The sequence below is a fragment of the Papio anubis genome, chromosome 10 (genome assembly GCF_008728515.1).
Source record: "Papio anubis isolate 15944 chromosome 10, Panubis1.0, whole genome shotgun sequence".
NCBI lineage: Eukaryota > Metazoa > Chordata > Mammalia > Primates > Cercopithecidae > Papio > Papio anubis.
The window spans coordinates 24670565-24694344 of record NC_044985.1 but is presented as its reverse complement, the minus strand read 5'-3'; the positions used below and the strand labels follow the sequence as shown (position 1 = coordinate 24694344).

At 34.6% G+C, this 23780-nt stretch overlaps 1 protein-coding gene across 3 annotated transcripts in view; it reads left to right on the top strand.

Moving 5' to 3' along the window:
• LRP1B (LDL receptor related protein 1B) overlaps nucleotides 1-23780 on the top strand; it is a 1950491-nt gene that overhangs the window by 1337824 nt on the left and 588887 nt on the right. For all 3 annotated transcript variants that reach the window (XM_031651763.1, XM_031651762.1, XM_031651761.1), the window contains one exon: nucleotides 21578-21727. In XM_031651763.1, coding sequence (XP_031507623.1) covers nucleotides 21578-21727 — 150 coding nt within the window. The remainder of the gene's footprint in view (nucleotides 1-21577; nucleotides 21728-23780) is intronic.

Sequence of the window (23780 nt, the reverse complement as noted above, 5' to 3'; positions counted from 1 at the left end):
TCATCTCAAAATAAATAAATAAATAAAAATAAGATAAAAAGAGCAATGTGACTGAAGTTTTTATACTGTATGGAAAGGAATAGTGACTTGGAGCATGGCAACAGGTTATGGGAAGGAAAAGGGAGAAAAGGCGTGACCAGCAAAGGTTATCTTTATGCAGGCGAAGCCTCACAGATGGCAGCCCTCAAAAAGAATAGATGGGAGCCTGTGATAAAAGTTTCCTTGTCAGACCTGTAATAATGTCAGACCTTTAGTTTCCTTTTCCTGTGAGTTAAATTTTTCCTACTTCCAGATAATGTAGATAAGAAGGCCTCAGATAAAGCTCTTACATCTGTGTTTCACTAGATTTTCTCAACAGATGCAAGTCTTCCCTACTAAGGACAGCTTTTCAGAACTATTCCTGTGTCTGCAGCCCCTCTGAGTAGTCATCTTAAAATAGACCAAAGAAATATATTTTGGGGTGGCATATTTTCATTTCCTTCACATACATTTCAAAACCATTGAGAAAAGTTATTAGCAGAATGTTACTTACATACTTATCGCATGATACCATTTGTATAATTTCAAAGTGAAATACAAAATATTAATATACATTGCTCCCAGATATACTTATTTAAAAACTATAGAAAAAAGTGAACTGGAAATGTACACACCAATTTTATAATAGCTGTTGACTTATGGAAGAGTCAATGATAACATCTGACAGAGAACTTTCTTCTTTATCAAAGGTAATTTTAACAGTATTAGTTAAATTTAGTTTACATTTAATAAATGTATTCAAATTGAGTATAATGAAATGTTAGTAGTGTTCAATTCTGGATAGTGAGTTCATGAGTTTAGTTTCATCTTCTTTCCTCTGTTGGATTTGGCTCCTCCAAGTGTTACCAAAATGACCCGTTGTTTAGACACAGCTGACTTTCTTCTTCACAATGGTAAAGGAGAACACTAACTGGCCGAGTCTTAGTAATATCTAAGAGAAGAAAGGGCAAAGTTGAAATTGTAATTTAGATTTATAGCTGGGCGTGGGGGCTCACGCCTGTAATCCCAGCACTTTGGGAGGCCAAGGCGGGCGGATCACGAGGTCAAGAAATCCAGTCCGTCCTGGCCAAAATGGTGAAACCCTGTTTCTACTAAAAATACAAAAATTAGCTGGGCAGTTGGCACACGTCTGTAGTCCCAGCTACTCTAGAGGTTGAGGCAGGAGAATCGCTTGAACTCAGCAGGTGGAGGTTGCAGTGAGCCGAGATAGCGCCACTGTACTCCAGCCTGATGACAGAGAGACTCCGTCTCAAAAAAAGAAAAAAAAGTCGTAATTGAGATTTTGAAGTCTGGTTTAAGGTAGGTCTTTCAAATGAAGGTGTGGTTAGGATTGAGTAAGGATCATTATATAAAAATTTCAGACTGGTTAGAACAGCAAAAATATTTTGAGGGGAAGCGGTTTGAATTTCCTTAAGTTACAAAATGTTGTTTGACGCTTTTCTTGCTGAAAAGTTGATGAGTCTTTCAGGAAGATCTTGAAATCAACAACATTATCTGCAACTTTTATCTTCCTGGGAGATAATTTATTGGGCTAGTAATGTTATGTTATTGAAAACAGTAAAATAGTAAAGCCAAGTTAGTGTAGACAATAAGCTGTGCTTATGGTTTTGATTCTCATTTATAAAATTAAGCCTTTGTTTCAGGGATTTTTTTAACCCCTTTAAAACACATTAAACATAACCTTTATAAAAAATTTGTACACTAATGTGTTCATTCAGCAGCTGACTCTGAAAAACTTACCCACAATAGTCACAGTGCTACCAGAGAAAGAAAGCCAATTAAAGGTGTGTATATTTGTATATACAGTAAGTCACCACTTAACATCATCAACATGTTCTTGGAAACTGTGACTTTAAAGCCGAAGACCTATAAAGAAAACAATTTCACCATAGGATCATTAGTATAAACAAGAGCTGTTTCTATAGCATATATTTGGGAAGAAAAACATTAATACATTTCTAAATAAAGACCCAAAACACTTGTAATATTAAGCATTGAAATAAATGTGACGCATACATACATTTAAGAAAGACTAATAATAAAAACATGTAAGATTTTAACCAATTTTTGGTGAATCACTGAGTGATGGTGGTCATAGTTGTGGTGGGCTAAACCAAGAAACAAATGTTTGCCAAGTGACAGTGGAAAAGAATACCTCCTACTACCACATAGTTTAAAACCAAACAATAACAAATATGGCTGACCTGCTGACTACTTTCATGCCACATCATTTATTGTTGTGGATTTGTGTGATTATTATGTACTTGACAAATTTTTATTTGACAATAATTTGCATTTATTCATTCATTCATTCTCTATAAGGTCACAGGATTACTGAAGCCTATCCTGAGAGTTCAGAGTACAAGGTGGGAACCAACCCTGGAAAGGACACTGTTTCATCACAGGGCACACTCATGCACACACACACCCTCACTTATATTGGGACAATCTTTTTCTAAATGATACATAATGATAATGTATAGTGTGGAATGCATGTGATATTTTGATACATGCATATAATATGTAAAGATTAAATCAAGAAAATTGAGATATCCATTACCTCAAATCTCTAACTTTTCTTTACATTGGAAACATTTCTTCTAGCTATTTTGAACTAGACAATACATTATCGTTAACCACAGTCACTCTACTATCAAACACTAGATCTTACTCTTTCTAACTGTACTTTTCTACTGATTGTCCAAACTTTCTTTATCCCCCTACTCCTCTGTACCTTCTCCAGCCTCTTGTAACCATCAATCAACTCTCCACGCACGAGAGATCTACTTTTTTAGCTTCCATATATGTGGGAGAACATGTGGTATTTGTCTTTCTGTGCCTCACCAATTTCTCTTAACATAATGACCTGGTGCTCCATGCATGTTGCAATGACAGAATTTCATACTTTTTTTATGGCTGAATAATATTCCATCATGCATATGTACTTCATTTTGTTTATCCAGCTAATGCTAGATACTTATGATTATTATAAGTAGTGTTGCAATAGACATGCTAGTGCAGTTCTCTCTTTATATGTTAAATTTCTTACTTTTGAATATATACTTAGCAGTGAGATTGCTGGATCACATGTTAGCTCTATTTTTAGTCTTTTGAAGAATCTTCATACTGTTTTCCACAGTGGCTGTACAGTCCCTCAGTATACATGGGGAGTTGGTTCCAGGACCATCCATGTATACCAAAATCCACACAACTCAGGTTGTGGAGTCGGCCCTGCAGGAGCGTGTACACAAAAAGTTGGCCCTCCAAACATGTGGATTTTGCATCTTGTGAATACCCTATATTTTCAATCTGTCCTTGTTTGAAAAAAAAAAAATCACGTGTAAGTGAACCTATGCAGTTCAAACCATTGTTGATTGAGGGTCAACTGTATTAAATTACATTCCCACCAACAATGTAGGAGTATTGTCATTTCTTCACCTCCTCACTAGCTACTGTTATTTCTTGTCTTTTTGATAGTAACCGTTCCATCTGGGGTGAGGTGATATCCCATTGTAGTTTTGAGTGACATTACCCTGATGGTTAGTGATGTTAAACATATTTTCATATAACTGTTGGCCAATTGTGTGTCTTTTTTTGAGACATGCCTATTCAGATCTTTGGCCCATTTTAAAATCACATTAGTTATTTTGCTATTGAATAGAATTCTGTATGTATTTTGGTTATCGATATCTTGTCAAATGGATAGTTTGTAAATATTTTCTTCCATTCTGTAGATTTGCTCTTCTCTTTGTTGATTGTTTCCTTTGCTGTGCAGAAACCTTTTTCTTTCATGTAATCCCATTTGCTATTTTTGCTTTTTGAAAATGTTTCTGAAACATTTTGTTTCAAAACAAAATGCTTTTTTGTTTTGTTTTTGTAAGCTGTGTTTTTGAAAGCTTAGCCAAGGAATCATTGCCCAGACCCATGTCCTAAAGTGTTCCCCAAATGTTTTCTTTCAGTCATTTAATAGTTTTACATCTTAGATTTAAGCTTTAATCCATTTTGATTTGACTTTTGTATATGGCAAGAGATAGGAGTCTAGTCTCATTCTTCTGCATAGGGATATCTAGTTTTCCCAGAACCATTTGTTGAAGAGATTGTCCTTTCTACAATGTATGTTCATGATGCCTTTGTCAAAAATGTATTGGCTGTAAGTGTATGGATTTATTTCTGAGTTCTCTAGTGTGTTCCATTGTTCTCTATGTTTGTTTTTATGTCAGCACCATGCCGTTTTGTTTACTATGTCTTTGTAGTACATTTTGAGGTCAAGTAATGTGATGCCTCCAGCTTTATTTATTTATTTGCTTAGGATTGCTTTGGCTATTTGGGGTCTTTTGTGGCTCTATAACGTCATTGGTATCTTGAAAGAGATTGCATATAATCTGTGGGTAGCTTTGGGTAGTGTTGACATTTTACTAATATTAATTCTAATTCTTCCACTCCATGAGCATGGAATATCTTCGCTTATTTGTGTGTGTTCTTCAATTTCTTTCATCAGCAGTTTATTGTTTTCTTTTTAGAGATCTTTTATTTCTTTGGTTAAATTTACTTCTAGGCATTTTATATTTTATGTAGCAATTGCATATAGGATTGTTTCTTAATCTCTTTTTCAGTTTGCTCACTGTTGACTTATATAAATGCCACTGATTATTGTATGATAAATCCTGCAACATTATTGAATTTTTTTATCAGTTCTAATAGATTTTTGGTGGGGACATTAAGTTTTCCTGATTATAATATCCATGCCTCTTAAAACAAAAATAAGTTGACTTCTTCCTTCCTAGTTTGCTAGAACGTCCAGTACTATGTTGAAAATAAGTAGTAATAGAAGCATCCTTGTCTTGTTCTAGAACTTAGAGGAAAAACTCTCATTTTTTCTCCACTCAGTATGAACTTAGCTTTGGATTTATTATATATGGCCTTCATTGTTTTGAGGACTGATTCTTCTATACTCAGTTTGCTGAGAAGTATTTTTTGTAAAGGGATATTGGATTTTTTAAAATGTGTTTTCATCTAAGGAAATGATTATATGTCTTTTGTCCTTTATTCTGTTAATGTGATTTATCATATTTGTTAATTTGCCTAGGTTGAACCATGCTTGTATCATTGGAATAATTCCCACTTGATTGTGGTGAATAATCTTTTCAATATGTTGTTGAATTTGGTTTGCTAGTATTTGGTTGAAGATTTTTGCATCAATGTTTATTAGGGATATAGTTTTCCTAGTTTTTATCGTGTCTTTGTCTGGTTTTAACATCAGGGAAATGCTGGCCTCTTAGAATGAGTTGGGAAGCATTCCCTCCACTTCAATTTTTTAAAATACTTTGAGTACAATTGTCATTAGTTCTTATATAAATGTGTGGTGTAATTTACTAGTGAAGTCATCAGGAAAGTCCTGGGTAGTTTTATTATTATTATTATTTTATTTTTATTTTTTCGATGGAGTATTTTTTAATTCTCATTTAATCTCATTACTCATTACTGGTCTGTTTTTTTTTTCTATTTCTTCATGGTTCAGTCTTTGTAGGTTGTATGTATTCAGAAATTTATCCATTTATTCTAGGTTTTCCAATTTGTTAGTGTTTAGTTGTTCATAATAGTCCCTAATGATTGTTTGTATTTATGTGGTATCAGCTATTACGTCTCCTTCTTTTGTTTCTGATTTTATTTGTCTTTTATTTTTTTTCCTTAGTCTAGCTAAAGGTTTGTCAATTTTGTCTTTTAAAAAACAGCTTTTGGTGTCATTTATCTTTTGTATTTTTTTTGTCTCAATTGTATTTATTTCTGTTCTGATCTTTATCATTATTTTTTTTCTACTAGTTTTGGGATTGGTTTATTCTTGCTTGACTAGTTCCTTGAGGTGCATCATTGAGATGTTCATTTGAAACATTTTAACTTTTTGATGTAGGTGTTCATTGCTGTAAACTTCCCTGCTTTTGCTTTATAGCATAGTTTTGGTATGTTATGTTCTAATTTTATTTGTTTCATTAATTTTATTAAATTTCCTTCTTCATTTCTTCATTGACCCATTGATTATTCAGGAGCATGTTGTTTAATTGTCATGTGTTTGTATTGTTTCTAAAATTTCTCTTATTATTGAATTCTAGTTTTATCCCATTGTGGTCAGAGAGATACTTGATACAATTTTGACTTTTTTGAATTTGTTGAGACTTACTTTAGACTTACGTGGCCTTACATAGAGTCTATTCTGGAAAATGTTGCATGTGCTGATGAGACGAATGTATGTTCTGTAACTGTTGGAGAAAATACTCTGTAAATGTCAGTTTGATTCATTTAGTCTAGAGTATAGTTTAAAGCCACTGTTTCTTGGTTGATTTTCTGGCTCAATATTCTGTCAATTACTGAGAGTGAGGTGTTAAATTCCTCCACTATTACTGTGTTACAGTCTCTCTCTCCCTTTAGATTTATTAATGTTTGGTTTTTATATTTGGTTACCTTGGTGTTGGAGACATATATATTTAGAATTATTATATCCTACTACTGAATTGACTTCTTTTTTATTATATATTGACCTTCTTTGTCTTTTTTTAAGTTTGACTTAGTCTGTTTTATCTAATATAAGAATAGTTATTCTTGCTCTGCTTTTGATTTTTATTTACATGGGCTATCTTTTTCCATCTCTTCACTTTCAGCTCTTTTTATAGGTGAAATGAGTTTCTTACAGGTAGCATATAGCCTAAGTAAAAAAAGCCTGAATTAAAAAAAAATTCAGCTGCTTTGTGTCTTTTAAAAATTGGAGAATTTAATCCATTTACATTCAATATTGTGTTTGATAAGTAAGGACTTATTACTGCCATTTTGTTACTTGTTTTTAGAATATTATGAATTTGTCTTTATGCTTACTTTCATCAATGAGTTTTAGACCTTGAAATGTTTTCTTTTTGCACATTAGCATCTTTTTAATTTTTTTTTGTTTGTTTGTTTGCATATAGAAGAATTCCCTTTAGATTTTTTTTTTTTTTTTTTGTAAGATGGATCTAGTGATTGTGAGTTCCCTCAGCTTTTGTTTGTGTGGGAAAGACTGTATGTATCTTTCATGTTTGAAGGAAAGCTTTCTGGGTACAATAATCTTGCTCAGCAGCTTTTTTCTTTCAGCAATTTAAATATGTCACCCCACTCTCTCCAGGCCTACATGGTTTCATTGAGAAGTCTATTGCCAAGTGAATTGGAACTCCTTTATGTGTTATTTGCTTCTTATCTCTTGATGCTTTTAGGATCCTTGCTTTGTCCGTAACCTTTCAGTGAGTTTCTTCAGAACTACCATTTTGAATTCTTAATCTGAGAGCTCACAAATTGCTGTCTCATTAGGGTAGTCACTGGCTCTTTGTTTTGTCCATTTGAGAAGGTCTTGGTTCCCTGTTTTCTGTTGTTTCTTATGGATATATGTCTATAGCTTTTTATTGAAGGCCTTTTACTTGTATCTGGCTTGTGTTGGTTTTCTAGGGTATGTTTGCTTAGAGTTTCTTTGCAGTCACTTGTAAATCCACTTAATCCTAGATTGATGGCTTTTTTTTTCTATTATTATTATTTTTTCGGCATTAGATGGTATCTTAATCCCAAATTTGTCTTGACTCTCACAAGTATTCAGAACACTTCTGGTCCTGAATTGGAGTGGGATACCTAAGGAGGATACCTTGGCTCTGTAGGAGACTGGTTGGGGCTTCATGCTCAGAATACTCATTGAGATTGCCTCCTACAGTGTGTTGCTACTGAATAGCTACTTTTATTTGGTGTCCCCTTGGCTGAGATAAAGAACAGTATTTCACAGTCTGGGATTTCTAATCCCACCTCCCCTCTGTGTCTCTAGCTGCCCTCAGGGGTTTTCTCCCTGCAGACCCTCATGATTCTTCCTGTGGGTCCAGACAGTAATAGTTTTCTTAAAAGGGGATCCAAGATGCTGAGGAAGCAGGCTCTGCCTTGATCTCATTTTTTCCAGTGTAGAAAAACCATGAGTCTAGGAGGAATCATTCATGCATGGTGCTTGGCAGATTGGGGGAGGGGCATTATGAATAGAAAGGCCCATTTATTTCTCTTACTGTCTGCTCAGAGTTTTTCACTCTCTGTGGCTTCAGGGATCATCTCAGCCTCAGATTTCAGTTCCTGGATATTGCTGGTATTCATCTTGGCACTGGATAATTATTTTTGGTTTTCTGTTGGGGACAGTGAAACCATCTGGCTTCTCTTCTGCAATTTTGATGATGTCAGTCTCTTCGACTGGTACAATTTGAACATGTCGATTAACCTAACATGCACATTTTTAAGATGCGGAATGAAACCAGAGCACTCAGAGAAAACCCACACAGATATGAGGAGAACAGGCAAACTCCATACAGACAGTGAACCCAGATGGGGATAATTTTTTTTTCCTTGTCAATGTTATACCAAAATGTTATTCAAGGACCTGCTATATATGTATACCTACATATATGTTATTTGTTGCAAAATGTTGACTTATGAGATCCTGAAAACTGGCTAGGCAAATCTGAAATCCTTGGACAGGCTGTCACTAAAGACATGCTTGACACTCTCAGGCAGGAGCTGAAGCTGAAGACCACAAAATGAGTTAGTTTATCAGGGAAACCTCAATTCTGTTCATAAGGCCTTTCAACTGATTGAATCAGGTCAGGGCCATCCAGATTTTTGAGAATAATCTCCCTTACTTAAAGTCAACTGATTGCAGATGGTTATCACATCCACAAAATACTTCCACGGCAACACTGAGGATAATGTTTGATTGAATAACTGGGTATCACAGCCTAGCTATGTTGACACATAAAAGTAATCATCATACGTTTTAAACACAAACTTTTCTGTAGTTTATCCACTGATGTATATCCTTGCAAGTGTAGTAGTTTTGTATATGTTGGTGCAAACATTGATTTCCATAATTGTTTACCTAAAATCTAAATAAGAGCTCTATTAAAGAAAAAAAAAAAACAAAAACAAAAAAAAAAAACAATTCCACAATTGATCCTTCTTTTTAAAATCTAAATTCTTCAAAATACATGAATTATTATGTTACTACTAATATCATACACAGCTACTATCTTAATGTGTTAAATGTGTTATGTTGGGCACTGTGGATGATACAGAGGACTTTATGTAATACTGGCTTTGCAATGTTTACATCCCGATGAGAAAAAACAAAACAAAACAAAAGGAACATGGTAAAGATCCACATGTTGGTTTGTCTGCATGTGGGAGTCTTGAAGAAAAAATCTAAAAAAAAAGTAGTTCCTATAATCTGTCAGTTACTGGGAGACAACATGAACAAAAGTGATATGAACAGTTTCCTTATGGAGTTTAGAAACTAAACGGAAGTGCAGTGTGACCAAAACTTCCCACTCCAGCCTAATTTCCCTTCTTTGATATTCTCCCAATTTTTACTCTTTTCACTAATATTACATTTTAACAAGTTATTTATTTGCCCAGAAATTTCTCCTGTCTCCTCTTAGTTTAGTTCACTCACTCTTATCTAAAAGCCAAGTGTTATTTTCCAAGAATCCTTCCCTGGCCTCTGTGACCAGGTTGAAGTCTTTTAAAACAGACACTTTTAGGACTGTATTTTACTTTTTAACTCTGTTATCATTTACATTTTTAATTTGTTTGTTGAATATATGATTACCTACTGCCTCATCAACTAAAAGGGAAGCACTACAAAGGTAGGGACCATATCTGCTTTATTTACCATTATATTCTCAATTTATAGCACAATTTTGGCACATAAGTCGATTTTCAATAAATATTTGTTGAATGAAGTGAATACTGTTTCCTATCCCATAGCAAGAGTCTCTACAAGATTGACTAAACCTAAGATTTATTGATATGTCTCAGTAGAGTAAGATTAATTTGTGAATATGTGATATTTAGAAAGAATATTTCCACTGGAAGTGCATACTTGGTGACCTAGGTATGAATTCATGTTGCATTTCATTTGATGTATCCAAGGAGTAAAAAAATATTAAAGTGCTCTCAGATTTACATTTATACCATTATTTTCTCAAAATATGATATACAAATATTATGTATAAGAACTTGGGTTGCTATATAAGTATATGACTAGCTAGGAAGAAAAAGTTGAAAATGTTATACTTCTAAATTTTCTTCTCCACTTATTCCTCTTGCTGTTTCTCTAGCTTCCCCTCTCTCACGCTGTGCCCTTTGGACTCTCATTAGCACCTCAATGACAGATTTCTCATAAAATTAAAGAACAGTCAAAAATAAATATAGCCAAGTTATCTACTTATTGACGAATCTTCTTAGCACAGGGAATAAAGATGAAATCAAAAAATTTTTACAGTAATCCCTCATTTATTTCAAACCTATTAATTGTAATTTTTGATCTATCCCAAAAGGCCTCATATGATTAAACCAGATTAAAAGTACAGTGCATAGTAATTTTTTTTTAAGTTAGAGTATTTTCACTGTGCATGCCTCAATGATTTTCTTAAAATACATTTAATAGCTTATATTTCTTACTAATTAAGAGAAAATACTAAAGAATTTCAGATTATTGTGTTTCCTTTTTTTTTTTTTTAATTTAAAATTCCTTCTGCTTTTTTTTTTTTCTTTTTTTGAGACAGAGTCTTGCTCTGTCTCCCGGGCTGGAGTGCAGTGGCACCATCTCAACTCACTGCAAGCTCCGCCTCCCGGGTTCACACCATTCTCCTGCCTCAGCCTCCGGAGTAGCTGGGACTACAGGCACCCGCCACCACGCCCGGCTATTTTTTTTGTATTTTTAGTAGAGGTGGGGTTTCGCCACATTAGCCCAGGATGGTCTCGATCTCTGACCTCATTATCCCCCCCGCCTTGGCCTCCCAAAGCGCTGGGATTACAGGCTTGAGCCAACGCACCAGGCCTCCTTTTGCTATTTTTTAAAACTTTTGTTTTAGGTTCGGAGGTACATGTGAAGGTTTGTTATGTAGGTAAACTCGTGTCATTGGGGTTTGTTGTTCAGATTATTTCACCCAGGTATGAAACCTAGTACTCAATAGCTCTTTTGTTCTGCTCCTCTCCCTCCCTCTTCCCACCTTGCACTGTCAGGTAGACCCCAGTGTCTGTTGTTCCCTTCTTTGTGTTCATGAGTTCGCATCATTCAGCTTTCACTTATAAGTGAGAACATGTGTTATTTGGTTTTCTGTTCCTGTAGTAGTTTGCTAAGACTAATATTTTATTATTTTGTCTGTCTTTCTGAATAATTTAACACTGCTATGCAAATAATTGGATAAAATATTTCTGTGTTTTATATATAAACTTAAACTACTATTTAATATAGAATCAAAGTTGTTTCACAAGGAAACACTTGACATAGGATATTTGAAATATTCTAAGGAGTCCATGTCATGGTAATACCACTTTAAAAGACTCCTTCAGAACTATTCCACTGAGTGATTTCTAAAATGGAATTTTACAGTACTATGAATGGATATATGAATGTGTGAAAAAATAAATACAAACCTGTTGTTGCTGGCGTACATGATCATCACACCATGAAATGCTCAAATACATAAGGGCATTAATCACTGCATTATTTACTCATTGTAATTTCATTTACTTATTGCAAGCAATTATTGTAATTATTATTTAATGATGAGTCTGTGTGAGCTCTGGCACAAACTGCCTACAGTATTCCTTAAATTTCAGTGAAGAAAATTAAACAATTAAGAAAAGAAGAGCCACTGTTCAATTGAATTTCTTCTCACGCATATTGTTGTCAGATTATACATTTTAATTTTTTTTTCCAGAATGTGAGGAGAAAACACTACATTCTGCCTTGTAAAAATGGAGAAGCATTAATTAGCTCATAGCAATTATTACCTAATACCCTTTATAGTACCTGTATTCTCATCATGAGGCCACACCTTTGTGTCTGCAGGCACTTATTGAGATCTTTCATATGGTAGAACCATGATCACTCTGGCAACAAAAATAATATAAAATTATAGTGACTAATTTTTAAGCACTTGCAATATGTCAGCCACTTTCAAAATGCTTTGCATTTATCATCTGATAACAATTATTTCTGGAAGAAGTTCTTTTTCTCCTTTATAGATTCAGAAACTGAGTCTTGTTGAAAGAAGGTAGTCCACGATGAAAGCTGGGATTCAAATCCAAGTTTATTTGCTTCCAAAACCATATTAAATCTTAACCATTATGCTGTGCCCAGAGGGGCTGATTTCATATAGCAATTACTTGACCTCAGCAAAGATCAGAGAATAAAACGGATACTTTTCAAGCATAGAATGCGGGAAAGGGAACAACTCAGAACTAGCTTACTCCTAAGAAATGTGAACCCAGTTAGGACACAACAGTTGACTTTTCTAAGCAGCCAGGAGTGTGCAAGAACCAATTTCACCTCTCAGCCAATTGTGCCTCACAAATAATTACTTCTGGATCTTTAATTGCTTTGAAATGGCAATACCACTGATACATTAGACTTTCTAGTTTGAAGAATTGTTTTTATATTGTAATTCACTGACTTCCCTTGCTTGTTTGCTGTTAAATCTACGTGTTACATACTTAAAATAGAAGTGCATCATAATCATATGAAAACACTCAACTTGGCATTTCATGAGTGTGTGTCACTAAAGACTGAGTAATTGCAGCCTTCAGGCAATTTAGGAAACTTTGTTTCTGTTAAATACAAATCAACATCAGCATTCCAGTTATGCATTGTTGAGCTAAATAGTCTCAATTAAGATTTATTGCTCAGTCTTGGATATATTAAATGCTTAGAGCAGTTCACATATCACAGGATTTTTGTTTACTACTTACAGTGATTTTTATGTTTAAAATGCCCTTATATTATGAATTTTATCCCTTACGCCTCATATAAAGGAACTTGGGTTGGGCTTGTTAATAAACATTACCCTTCATGGCTTTTCTTAGGAATCTTGTGTACTATATATTTTATTTATTTATTTGGTGTTTCCCTTTTATTGTTTTTTTTTTTTTTTTTTTTTTTTGTTGTTGTTGTTTTTTTTTTTTTTAAATGAAACGGAGTCTCAGTCTGTCGCCCAGGCCGGAGTGCAATAGCACGACTTGGCTCACTGCAACCTCTGCCTCCTGGATTCAAGCAATTCTCCTGCCTCAGCCTCCTGAGTGGCTAATTTTGTATTTTTAGTAGAGATGGAGTTTCACCATATTGGCCAGGCTGGTCTTGAACTCCTGACTTTGTGATCCACTCGCCTCAGCCTCCCAAAGTGCTGGGATTACAGGCTTGAGCCACCACTCCCGGCTTTCCCTTTATTTTCAATATAATCCCAATTGAAAGTCATTTGCTTACTTAAACTTGAAGTACATTTTCTTGAAATCTACCAGGCATTTTCTATTACTTCATTCCAACTCATACACTGTATGAAGTAGATTGTGAATTATATTCGTAGATAACATTCTTAAGCACTTTTTTACCACATCAAATAATATAAGGAACCTCAGTTTTTAGAAGTAAAGTTTAAAAAAAAAGTCCTGGATAGGTTTCCTTGTTCAATATAATGTATTTCTGTTATTGATATATACTTATTACTGAGCACAATCACTATTATTATGTAGGAAGCACATTCCATGTAAGACTGCACATCTCAAAAGAAATGTTACAAATAGGTTACAAAAAAGGCCAGAGGAGTTGAAAACTAATATTATAATTACGCATGCTAGCACACAAATAATTTAAATATATTATACTTTCATCTGATTATTCATTTACTCATTTAATTCAAATGTTTTTAAGTTGAGGGTGCGGGGGAGGTAATTTCGTTTTTTTTTTGAGACGGAGTCTGGCTCTGTCACCCGGGCTGGAGTGCAGTGGCGCGATCTGGGCTCACTGCAAGCTCCACCTCACGGGTTCACGCCATTCTCCTGCCTCAGCCTCCCGAGTAGCTGGGACTACAGGCGCCCGCCACCTCGCCCAGCTAATTTTTTGTATATTTAGTAGAGACGGGGTTTCACCGTATTAGCCAGGATGGTCTCGATCTCGTGACCTTGTGATCCGCCCGCCTCGGCCTCCCAAAGTGCTGGGATTACAGGCTTGAGCCACCGTGCCCAACTGGGAGGTAATTTTTTTAAAAAGGTTGTGAAGTGTACACTAGGTACTAGACCCTAAAAATAAAACCTGGTACCATCCTCAAGGAGGACATAGTTCAGTAAAGAAAAAAAATCACAGATAATTAAAAGCCATTTGAATGAGATTTTTAGTTGAGTTAAACAAAACAAAAACACTCAATATTTTTCATGAGTACTATGTTCATCATACAGATTAGATAAGTAGATACTGAAAATAACTAATATTTTGTGGGGAAGAAATTTAGGAAAAAAAAATTGTAACCAAATTGATGATATTTTGAAATTTCTACAGGATCTTGAAAAAAGTAACTTTTTTTTTTTTTTTAAATGACAGAAAGAGGAGGGACTTTCCTTATTCTTAGCAGAAAGGAAAAGAAGGCATAAAAGGCATAAAAGAGGATGATATGTGTAAAAAACTGTGAATTTTTCTATATGCGTAGCAAATCTAACATAAGGAAATATTTAGCATTATGTTGTCAGGAACTAGTTTAAAAATATTTGAGTGACACAATCCAGTGCTTTAAAAATATTTTGTTCTATTTTACTTATCAAGCTATAAAATATAGTTTTGGAAAGTTATAAAACTATAGCTATTAAAGCTTTTAAAATGCTTTTAAAAGAAAACACTTAAAAATAATTTCGTTGATTCTGGTTTTTCCTCTATTTCTGTGTGTGTTATTTTCACAAAGGCACATAAATTTTGCACTCATAAGGGCTCGGAATATGGATAAACTGTTCGAGGTAAAATGAGTTATGTTAGGAAGGATGGGGGAAATGTTGAAATCTTACCTTGAATAGGATAAGTAGTAAGGGATCATTTTAGCTCTGTAACTGACAGGGTAAAATGAGAAGGGTAATTTCCAGGAAGGATTTAGATCGGGGTAAGATAAAGGTAGTATACTCGACTAATTATTGAATAATGTTCTTTTAAAATAATGTGCTTTTACTGAATAATTTTTTTAAAAAATTTAATGTAGGCCAGGCATGGTGGCTGATGCCTGTAATTCCAGCACTTTGGGAGGCTGAGCTGGGCAGAATCACTTCAGACCAGAAGTTGAAGACCAGCCTGAGCAACGTGGCAAAACCTGTCTCTATAAAAAATATTTGATACAAAAAATTAGCAGGGCGATATGGGAGGCTGAAGCAAGAGAATTGCTTGAGACCGGGAGGCAGAGGTCGCAGTGAGCCAAGATCATGCCACTGCACTTCAGCCTGGGCGACAGAGTGAGACTCTGTCTTGGAAAAAAAAAAAAAAAAAAAATTAATAGTTTAAAGGTTTATATACACATTTTTGTGTGAACATTAGTTTTTATTTCTCTGAGATAAATTCCCAGGAATGCCCTACTGGGTCATATTGCATCAGTGTTCTCAGTTTTATAAGAAACTGTCAAATTGTTTCCTAGAGTGGCTTTACCATTTTATATTCGCACTAACAGTGTGTGTCAGTGATCCAGTTCTCTGTATCCTTGTCAGCATTTAGTGTTCTCACTGCTTTTTATTTTAGCTATTCTGATAGATATATCGTGTATTGTCATTTAAAAACACTTTTATTTCTTCTAGACTTTAGGTTGTCTATAATAGTTTTCATTTTAATTTGCATTTTCCTATGATATTGAATATCTTTTTATGTGTTTATTTGCCATTTGTATATATTATTCTGCAAAATACTTCTTCTGTGTTCTCTGTTCTCTGTTCTGTGTAATTTTCTTCTCTGTTCTAGTCATCATGCTCCATGTCTTTTGCCCATTTTGAATTGCAATTTTTTTAACTGTTGGGTTTTGAAAGTTCTTTTGTTGATACTTACTTTTGTTTGATTCATGGATTGCAAATATTTACTCCCAGACTAAATCATGTCTTTTATTACTTTTCACAGAGCAAAAGTTTCTAATTTTGATGTGCTTGTTTTATAATTGAGAGAATATTGTGATTACGAATGAAGTACACAATCTCAACATTTTAAATAATTAGATTATCTCCAAATTATCAGTTATAGGATTACCAGAGAGATGGTTGCAGGCTTTAGAATAGAACCTTAGTTTGAAAGGGCAGTATAAACATTTATACCACTCAAAAATATAGCTAACATTTACTTCATGCTTTCCATGTGTCAGACACAATTGTATGAGGCATTATTCTTATCATTACCACCTCACAATGGTGCAGTAGCCAGGGCAAGGCTGCCAGAAATACTTAGACAAGGTAACCGAAGCCTAGCACCTTGATTTGTCTTCACTTCACAGAGAAGCCAGGGATGGAACAGACAAAGTGCTTGGGTTTCCTCAGCACATTCTTTTTTTATTTCTTTTTTTTTTTGAGACAAAGTCTCACTCTGTTGCCCAGGCTGGAGTGCAGTGGCATGATTTCAGCTCACTGCAACCTCCACCTCCTGGGTTCAAGCAATTCTCCTACCTCAGCCTCCCGAGTAGCTAGAACTACAGGCGTGTGCCACCACACCTGGATAATTTTTTTGTGTTTTTAGTAGAGTTGAAGTTTTGCCATTTTGGCCAGGCTGTTCTCGAACTCTCAACTGAAAGTAATACACCCGTCTTGGCCTCTCAAAGTGCTGGGATTACAGGCATGAGCCACAGAGCCCAGCCAGCACACCCATTCTTTACCCAGCAAAGTCCAAATATTCTCAGGATGGATAAAGCATTTCTTGAGATAGCCTAATAGTGAATACTTCCCCATGTAATAACTAGCCTCCATCAAAGCTAAAGTTTTAATGTTTCCAAAACAGTTCTGCCCCAGGAATCGGAATTGTCATGACATTTCTGATGAAGTCTGAAAAAATGTTCATTTTCGGATATTTCAAATATTATGATTCTTCTACAGGTATAGCATGTGATGTAACTTATTGGTGTTTCTCTATATTTTGTGTTTTCAATGACCAGTTTCTAAAACTTTCACAGTCCCAGAAGTAGGAGTTGTTTTCTACTGTCTGAAGTTAGTGCCAGAAAAAGAATATTTAGAAGATTTTGATTATATTTTTATAGCTGTGTAGAGGCCTAGAAGTTAATCCTCTACATTTTAATATTCATGGTGTGTCTATTTCCCATATCTACATCTCTACCATTTCCCTGTCTCCAAAGGTTTCACTATTGTAATATTCTTTCCAGAAAAATTTAAATGGCCCAGTTGAATTTACTAAAATATTACATTTGAAAGCTTATAAAAATATGCAGTGTTTAGAATATGTTTTTAAAAATTGTGTGTCACAAAATTACCTGGAGAAATATTTTAAAAATACTGAGGCCCAGGACCAGCCGAAACCAATTAAACTGAAATTTTGTGGACTGGGGCTGTAGGATCAATATTTTAAAATGACTTTCCAGATAAGTATAATTCCCAGCTAGGGATAAGAATTTTGAAGTTAAATTTGCTAAGTGATGGAAATGTATTAAAAATTATCTATTGAAAGCCTTAATTCTTAATTTTTAAAATTCCTTTTTTATACCCTTCCATTTTTATTTTAACTCCATATTGCATATTTATTTAATTTTGAGCTGCTTAGAAAATAAATGAGACACACAAAATGAACTGCCTAGTCTTAATTGCAACAACACTTAAAACTTAATAAACGTAATTTTTTCAATAATATATGAAATACTGTATGTAGGTAAATTACATTATTTAAAAATATTTAGTTGTTTCTTATATTAATATGTAGAATATTTCTATTATGAGAGAAATTACATAATTTTTGCAATTTTCATTGTCTCCATAAAAATTAAGCTGGTCTATTTAAATTAAAATGTTCAAATAAAATAATATATAAAGGAAAATTTGGGACTGATAATAAGGAATGTTAGAATTAAAGCATAAGGGTTAACTGTATTTTCATAAAAATAGAAAAGATAGGTAAAAAAGATAATTTTTTCATTTCCTAAAGTTTTTTCTCGATTTAAATGGTGACTTTTTAAATATATACTTATTATGTTATTCTATCTAGATTTCCTCGTTTGATAGCCAGATTCAGATGCTTCAAAAATTAGTTAAATATGTCTCATAAAAACAAGACTGTGTTACAACTGATATGTTCTTTAGACAGATTCTATGGCCCTTTTGAAGATTTTCAAATTTCAGTCACCCATTCTGAGGATCCTTTAGTACAGACATAATTATATTTCTTTGCATAGGTTCCAGGACAGTTTTATAAATATGCTCACGTTTGACCTGTTTTCTCATGGGTATTGATTTGGCATTCTAACATCACTGAGTAGTTTTAATTGCATTAAACAATTTTGTTCACTGCCTAGTGATTCATTTTTTAAAATATTAGCAGAACAGAGAACTGATTCAGAAATTACTCCAACACCATTTATACCAATTAATCATTTAGTGTTGTTAGGACTTAAGTGAATGATAATAACAAAATGAAAAATCTTATGATGCAAAAACATTTGCATTAATAAACTTCAGAGATATGTATTATACTTCTATATATATCTATACTATGAATATAAAGCTTATGTCACCAGTTTTTAAAATTAATAATAATAATGTTAAAGCATTGCAATTCTGTTTTATGAACCTGAGAATACATGCACCCAAGAACATTTAAGGGTTAAGCTAATATATTTAACAGGAAAGAAGATACATGGAAGGAGTTATGTGATATGCATCCGTGCATATATAGAGAGAGAGATTAATAGAGAAACTTTAAATATCGTTTTTGTGAACCTTAAAACTATTAATTTGATGCTATTCAATGTTAAAATTAATTTAAATATTTAAGCCATACTAAGTAGAGCTGTTGAATCATTGCTCTTCCTCTGTACTTGTTATAGTATCTGGGTATAAGTAGTACATTAAAAAATTCAGTTGGGGCCAGGTGCGGTGGCTTACACCTGTAATCCCAGCACTTTGGGAGTCCAAGGTGGGCAGATCAGGAGGTCAAGAAATCGAGACCATCCTGGCCAACATGGTGAAACCCCATCTCTACTAAAAATACAAAAATTAGCTGGGCATGGTGGCGCATGCCTATAATCCCAGCTACTTGGGAGGCTGAGGCAGGAGAATCACTTGAACACAGGAAGCAGAGGTCGCAGTGAGCTGAGATCGTGCCACTACACTCTAGCCTGGCGACAGAGCAAGACTCCATCTGAAAAAAAAAAAAAAAATTCAGTTGGGAAGATAACTAAACTTTCCTAGGCAGAACTCTTTGAAAACAAGCTATAGTTTCATAATGGAATTAACTAGTCTGTCCATTTATTTGATGTTTATTATTTTTCTTCTCTATTCTAGTCATCATGCTAGACAGCAAATATAATAAGCTGACTATGACAAAGTCTGCTTCCTCTAGTCACAGTCCAGAAGCAAAGACATTGAATAATAGACTCTGGGTGAACTCAGATCCAAAAAAAAAAAAAAAAGAGAGAGAGACAAAATTCTTTCCTCTGTGAAGCCCCCACTTCTTTAAATTCCTTGGCATTGTGTATTGAATTGATTTAGGAGGTTTTATTTATTTTGTTTACACTTCCTATACTCCCTAGCTTCCTCCCACATTTTAAACATAAACTGTATATGGTAGAATCACATACATATGGAAAAGTAAACCATCCTAAATATATGGCTTGATGAATGTTGATTAAATGAATTTGCCTATATAACCAGCGCCCAGATCAAGAAACAGAATTTAATTAGAAACACAGTAGCCCTGTGGCCAATCATTACCTCACATTCCACACATCCTGACTCTGAGCATAAACTAGCTTTACCTTGGTCTTTCCAAAAATAGAATCATACACGTATTAAAAGAAAAAGTAAAAGAACTAGGCAAGGTGACTCACACCTGTCATTCCAGCGGCTCAGGAGGTTGATGTGGTAGGATCACTTGAGCCCAGGATTTCAAAACTGCAGTGAGCTATGATTGTGCCACTGCATTCTAGCCTGGGCAACAGAGTGAGACACCAACTCACGGAGGGGGGCGGGGGGGGAAGAGGATCTAATCCATAGAGATAACTGTTAAATGCCTATAATTATTCACATTCTTTGTCCTGGGAATCCCTGTAACTGAGAATTATTAGGCTATATTTCACCTTCTCTCAATGCACTTGAATCTGTGTGTCTTTTCAATCATCTGCCCTTCTTTCCTTTCATTGTTTTTTAAGGGAAGGAATGATCTGTGATTTGTCCACTTTATTCTCTGAGAGAGATCCCAGGAACAGTTGGTTGCATTGTCTGCCTGAGTATATGCCCACATGCACTTCTTCCATGAGTAATTATGGATCACAGAAGGCCAACATGGTTCCACAGAGTTATTGTTAAAATGTGGATACTGATGCTGCTGAGCATGACAGTAGTTAAGTAGATGTATGCCAAGGACCTTTAGCACACAAAAAGTACCTACCCTGAGACCTCTGAAAATGATGGCCACCACTATAATATGTGAAGTTGCCCATAAAATACAATAAAGTCCAGCCTTACCTCCAGTGACACACTGTGCCATGTCGAGATTAGCGTCTTAAGCCATTGACTTGATTCACTCACTTGCCGAAAGATTTATCTCCCCCATATCAGCCTCCAAATGAGCGCATTTTAATTCTGTGCTTTGGTAAAATTACTATTTGCTGAAAATCTTCCATTTTTGGATTTACTTGAAGAGGGATGAAATCACCAATTTAAATCTGTAACTGCCTAAGTAAATTTTATGGAAAATAGATGAGTAATTATAAATTTCATCAGTTAAATTAGTATCCCGAATGAGTCATTACACATTAAAACTTTCTGAGGCAAAGTGGCATAATGAAGAGGTCAGGCACTCAATTTGGAAACAGAAACTTTCTAAAAATATCTGGAATGTCCACTAACTAGCTATGAACACAGATTTCTTATCTACTCTAGGTACTATTTTTTGTATCTGTAAACTTGAACTGTAATTTCTTTCAGAGGAACAAGATTAGGTCAGTAATCAATAGAGATAACTGTTAAGTGCCTATAAAAGTATAATGTTTCTCTGTCAGTTAAAACTGTTTATGTTGGCTGGGTGCCATGGCTCATGCCCGTAATCCCAGCACTTTGGGAGACCAAGGTGACAGGATTCCTTGAGCCCAGTTGTTCAAGACCAGCCTGAGCAAAATAGTGAGCCCCCGTTATTTAAAAAAAAAAATGAAAAAAATTAGCTGGGCCTAGTGGTGCGCATTTGTAGTCCTATCTATGCAGGAGGCTGAGACGGGAGGATTGCTTGATCCAAGGAGTCTGAGGCTGCAGTGAGTTATGATTGCATCACTACACTCCAGTCTAAATGACGGGGTGAGACCCTGTCTCTAAAAAATAAACAACAACAACAAAAAAAACGAAAACAACATATGTGTATTTTCCTATTAGCCAGATCTTATTTGTAAAGACAAAAATCTGAGCTTTCAACTTATTCTTTGCCCTCAAATCCAGTGGTGCTAGGTGAATATTATAATTTAAGTTGCTATCATTATGTTTAAGTTGTAAAATTTAATTACAGGTCTATCGATAGACTATGTGGAAAACAAGCTTTACTGGATCAGTTCGGGGAATGGAACCATAAATAGATGCAACCTGGATGGTGGTAATTTAGAAGTAATCGAGTCAATGAAAGAAGAATTAACAAAAGCTACAGCCCTAACCATCATGGGTAAGTGAAATGATTCTATAGCTTGGTTGCTTTGTATTGAATGAGGGTTGATTTATTATGACTTGTTAAAATCTTAGGAAAGTTACTGCTAACACCAGAACTACATTCAAATTGCACACTTCTGCGAGGTTTTCTTCTCTTCCTTCTTTTCCTCTTTAGCAAACAGACTTATAAGATTATCCAGATCAGAAACTTAGCGTTAGCAATACTAACTTTACTGTTACTGATTCTTGGTGTACTATGACTTATATTATTTTATAATTATTATTTTCTGTGTTCTACTATAGTCCTCTAAAGTGTAAGGGCCTTGTGCATTTGTCACGATAAAGTCAAACCTGGCTTATCTCCATTTAATAAAGAACAGCTTGATCCATAGATAGAATTCAAAAGACAAGACAACAGGGTCCATTTGACCAATGATTGAAATAATTTCCCATTGAATAATTCTTTTCAGTGTTTCAGAGTGAGTAAAATTTTACTTAGTTGAGTCTTATTTCCATCCCTTTGAATTCGATCTTCTGGGGAAAAAAAGGTGCCAGGTAAGTAAAATGATTAGGAAACTAAGGCCGGGCGCGGTGGCTCAAGCCTGTAATCCCAGCACTTTGGGAGGCCGAGACGGGTGGATCCACGAGGTCAGGGTCGAGACCGTCCTGGCTAACACGGTGAAACCCGTCTCTACTAAAATACAAAAACTAGCGGGCGAGGTGAAGAGCCTGTAGTCCCAGCTACTCAGGAGGCCGAGGCAGGGGAGAATGGCGGGGAGCAGGAGGCGGAGCTTGCAGTGAGCTGAGATCCGGCCACTGCACTCCAGCCCGGGCTACAGAGCAAAACTCCGTCTCAAAAAAAAAAAAAGGAAACTAAAAGGGAGGTGTGGCTGCCATGGAGCAAATAGTTAACCTCTACTATATTGATATTAGAAGCTCATTTTTGAAATGTAAGTTTCAGTTTAAGAAGATAGTTTGAATTTTTCAAAAGATGTTGAGTGGATAGCATGAAGAAGAACTCTTTGGTGAGGATGGCTGAGTTTTGATTTAGTGAATGGCTGACTCTAAGCTGATGTTCGCAGTAGGTGAAGGGTATGAGAACTGGATAATCTACATAGAATTTCAGTAATTGCATTTGGTTATAGGATGATAATCAGAAAATTATTTAATATGTATAATTTTGAATATTGTGATATAGTCAGAATAACTTTAAAAAACTTATACAATTTATGAAAATCTCATTTGAATATATTTTTATATTTATTTATATAGGTAAAAAATTATGCCTTTTAATTCTATATTCTAAATCTTTTAGCCATTTGAGAACATTTAGTTTCTCAGGTTTGTGAGGGTATTTTTGTTGCTTTTGTTTTATTATATATATTTTTTGCTAATGTTCATGAGTATATGTTAATAAATAGTGGTTAATTGAGACAGAATTGGGAATCCATTTTCTAGACAAAAATATGTTTTTATCTTTGATTTTCAATTAAATTAAAAATATCTAGGTGAAGGTGAATAAGGTTTAAATATTGCAAATTATTATTTAAGAATGAGTCTTCCTCTCTCGTGAAGGAAGGAAAAAAGGAGATTGTTTTAAAAAAAAACTTAAGTATTAAGATGATCTCTATTTCAATTTTTATTATAGGGAAAATAGACATGAAACTATCTGCCTATATCACAAAGTTGTGAGAATCACCTGAAGTTCTAAATGAATGTACTTTTTGAAAAGTAGAATTCCATGGAAATGTCAAAGTTGTCATCTGATGCCTGTGAATTTGGTCCTTAAAGCACTCTCTATGTTTCCCTAGTTGGGAATTTCCAGATATGTGATAGAATACTTCATCAGATGTTTAGTGGTTTTCATTTGCTTAAGCTTATTCTTAAACTACTGTCCTTCTGCTATACCTCTTACTTTTTTTTGTTTCTAAATTATTTCTTAGAATCAGTTTTTTTTTTTTAAATAGTTTTTCTTCAGATGAGGAATTTAAATGTGTAAAAGAGAAACTATCTTGTATTTAAGTCTCCAATTTTCTTTTGAGTCTTTCGGCAATTTCTGTGCTATTTAT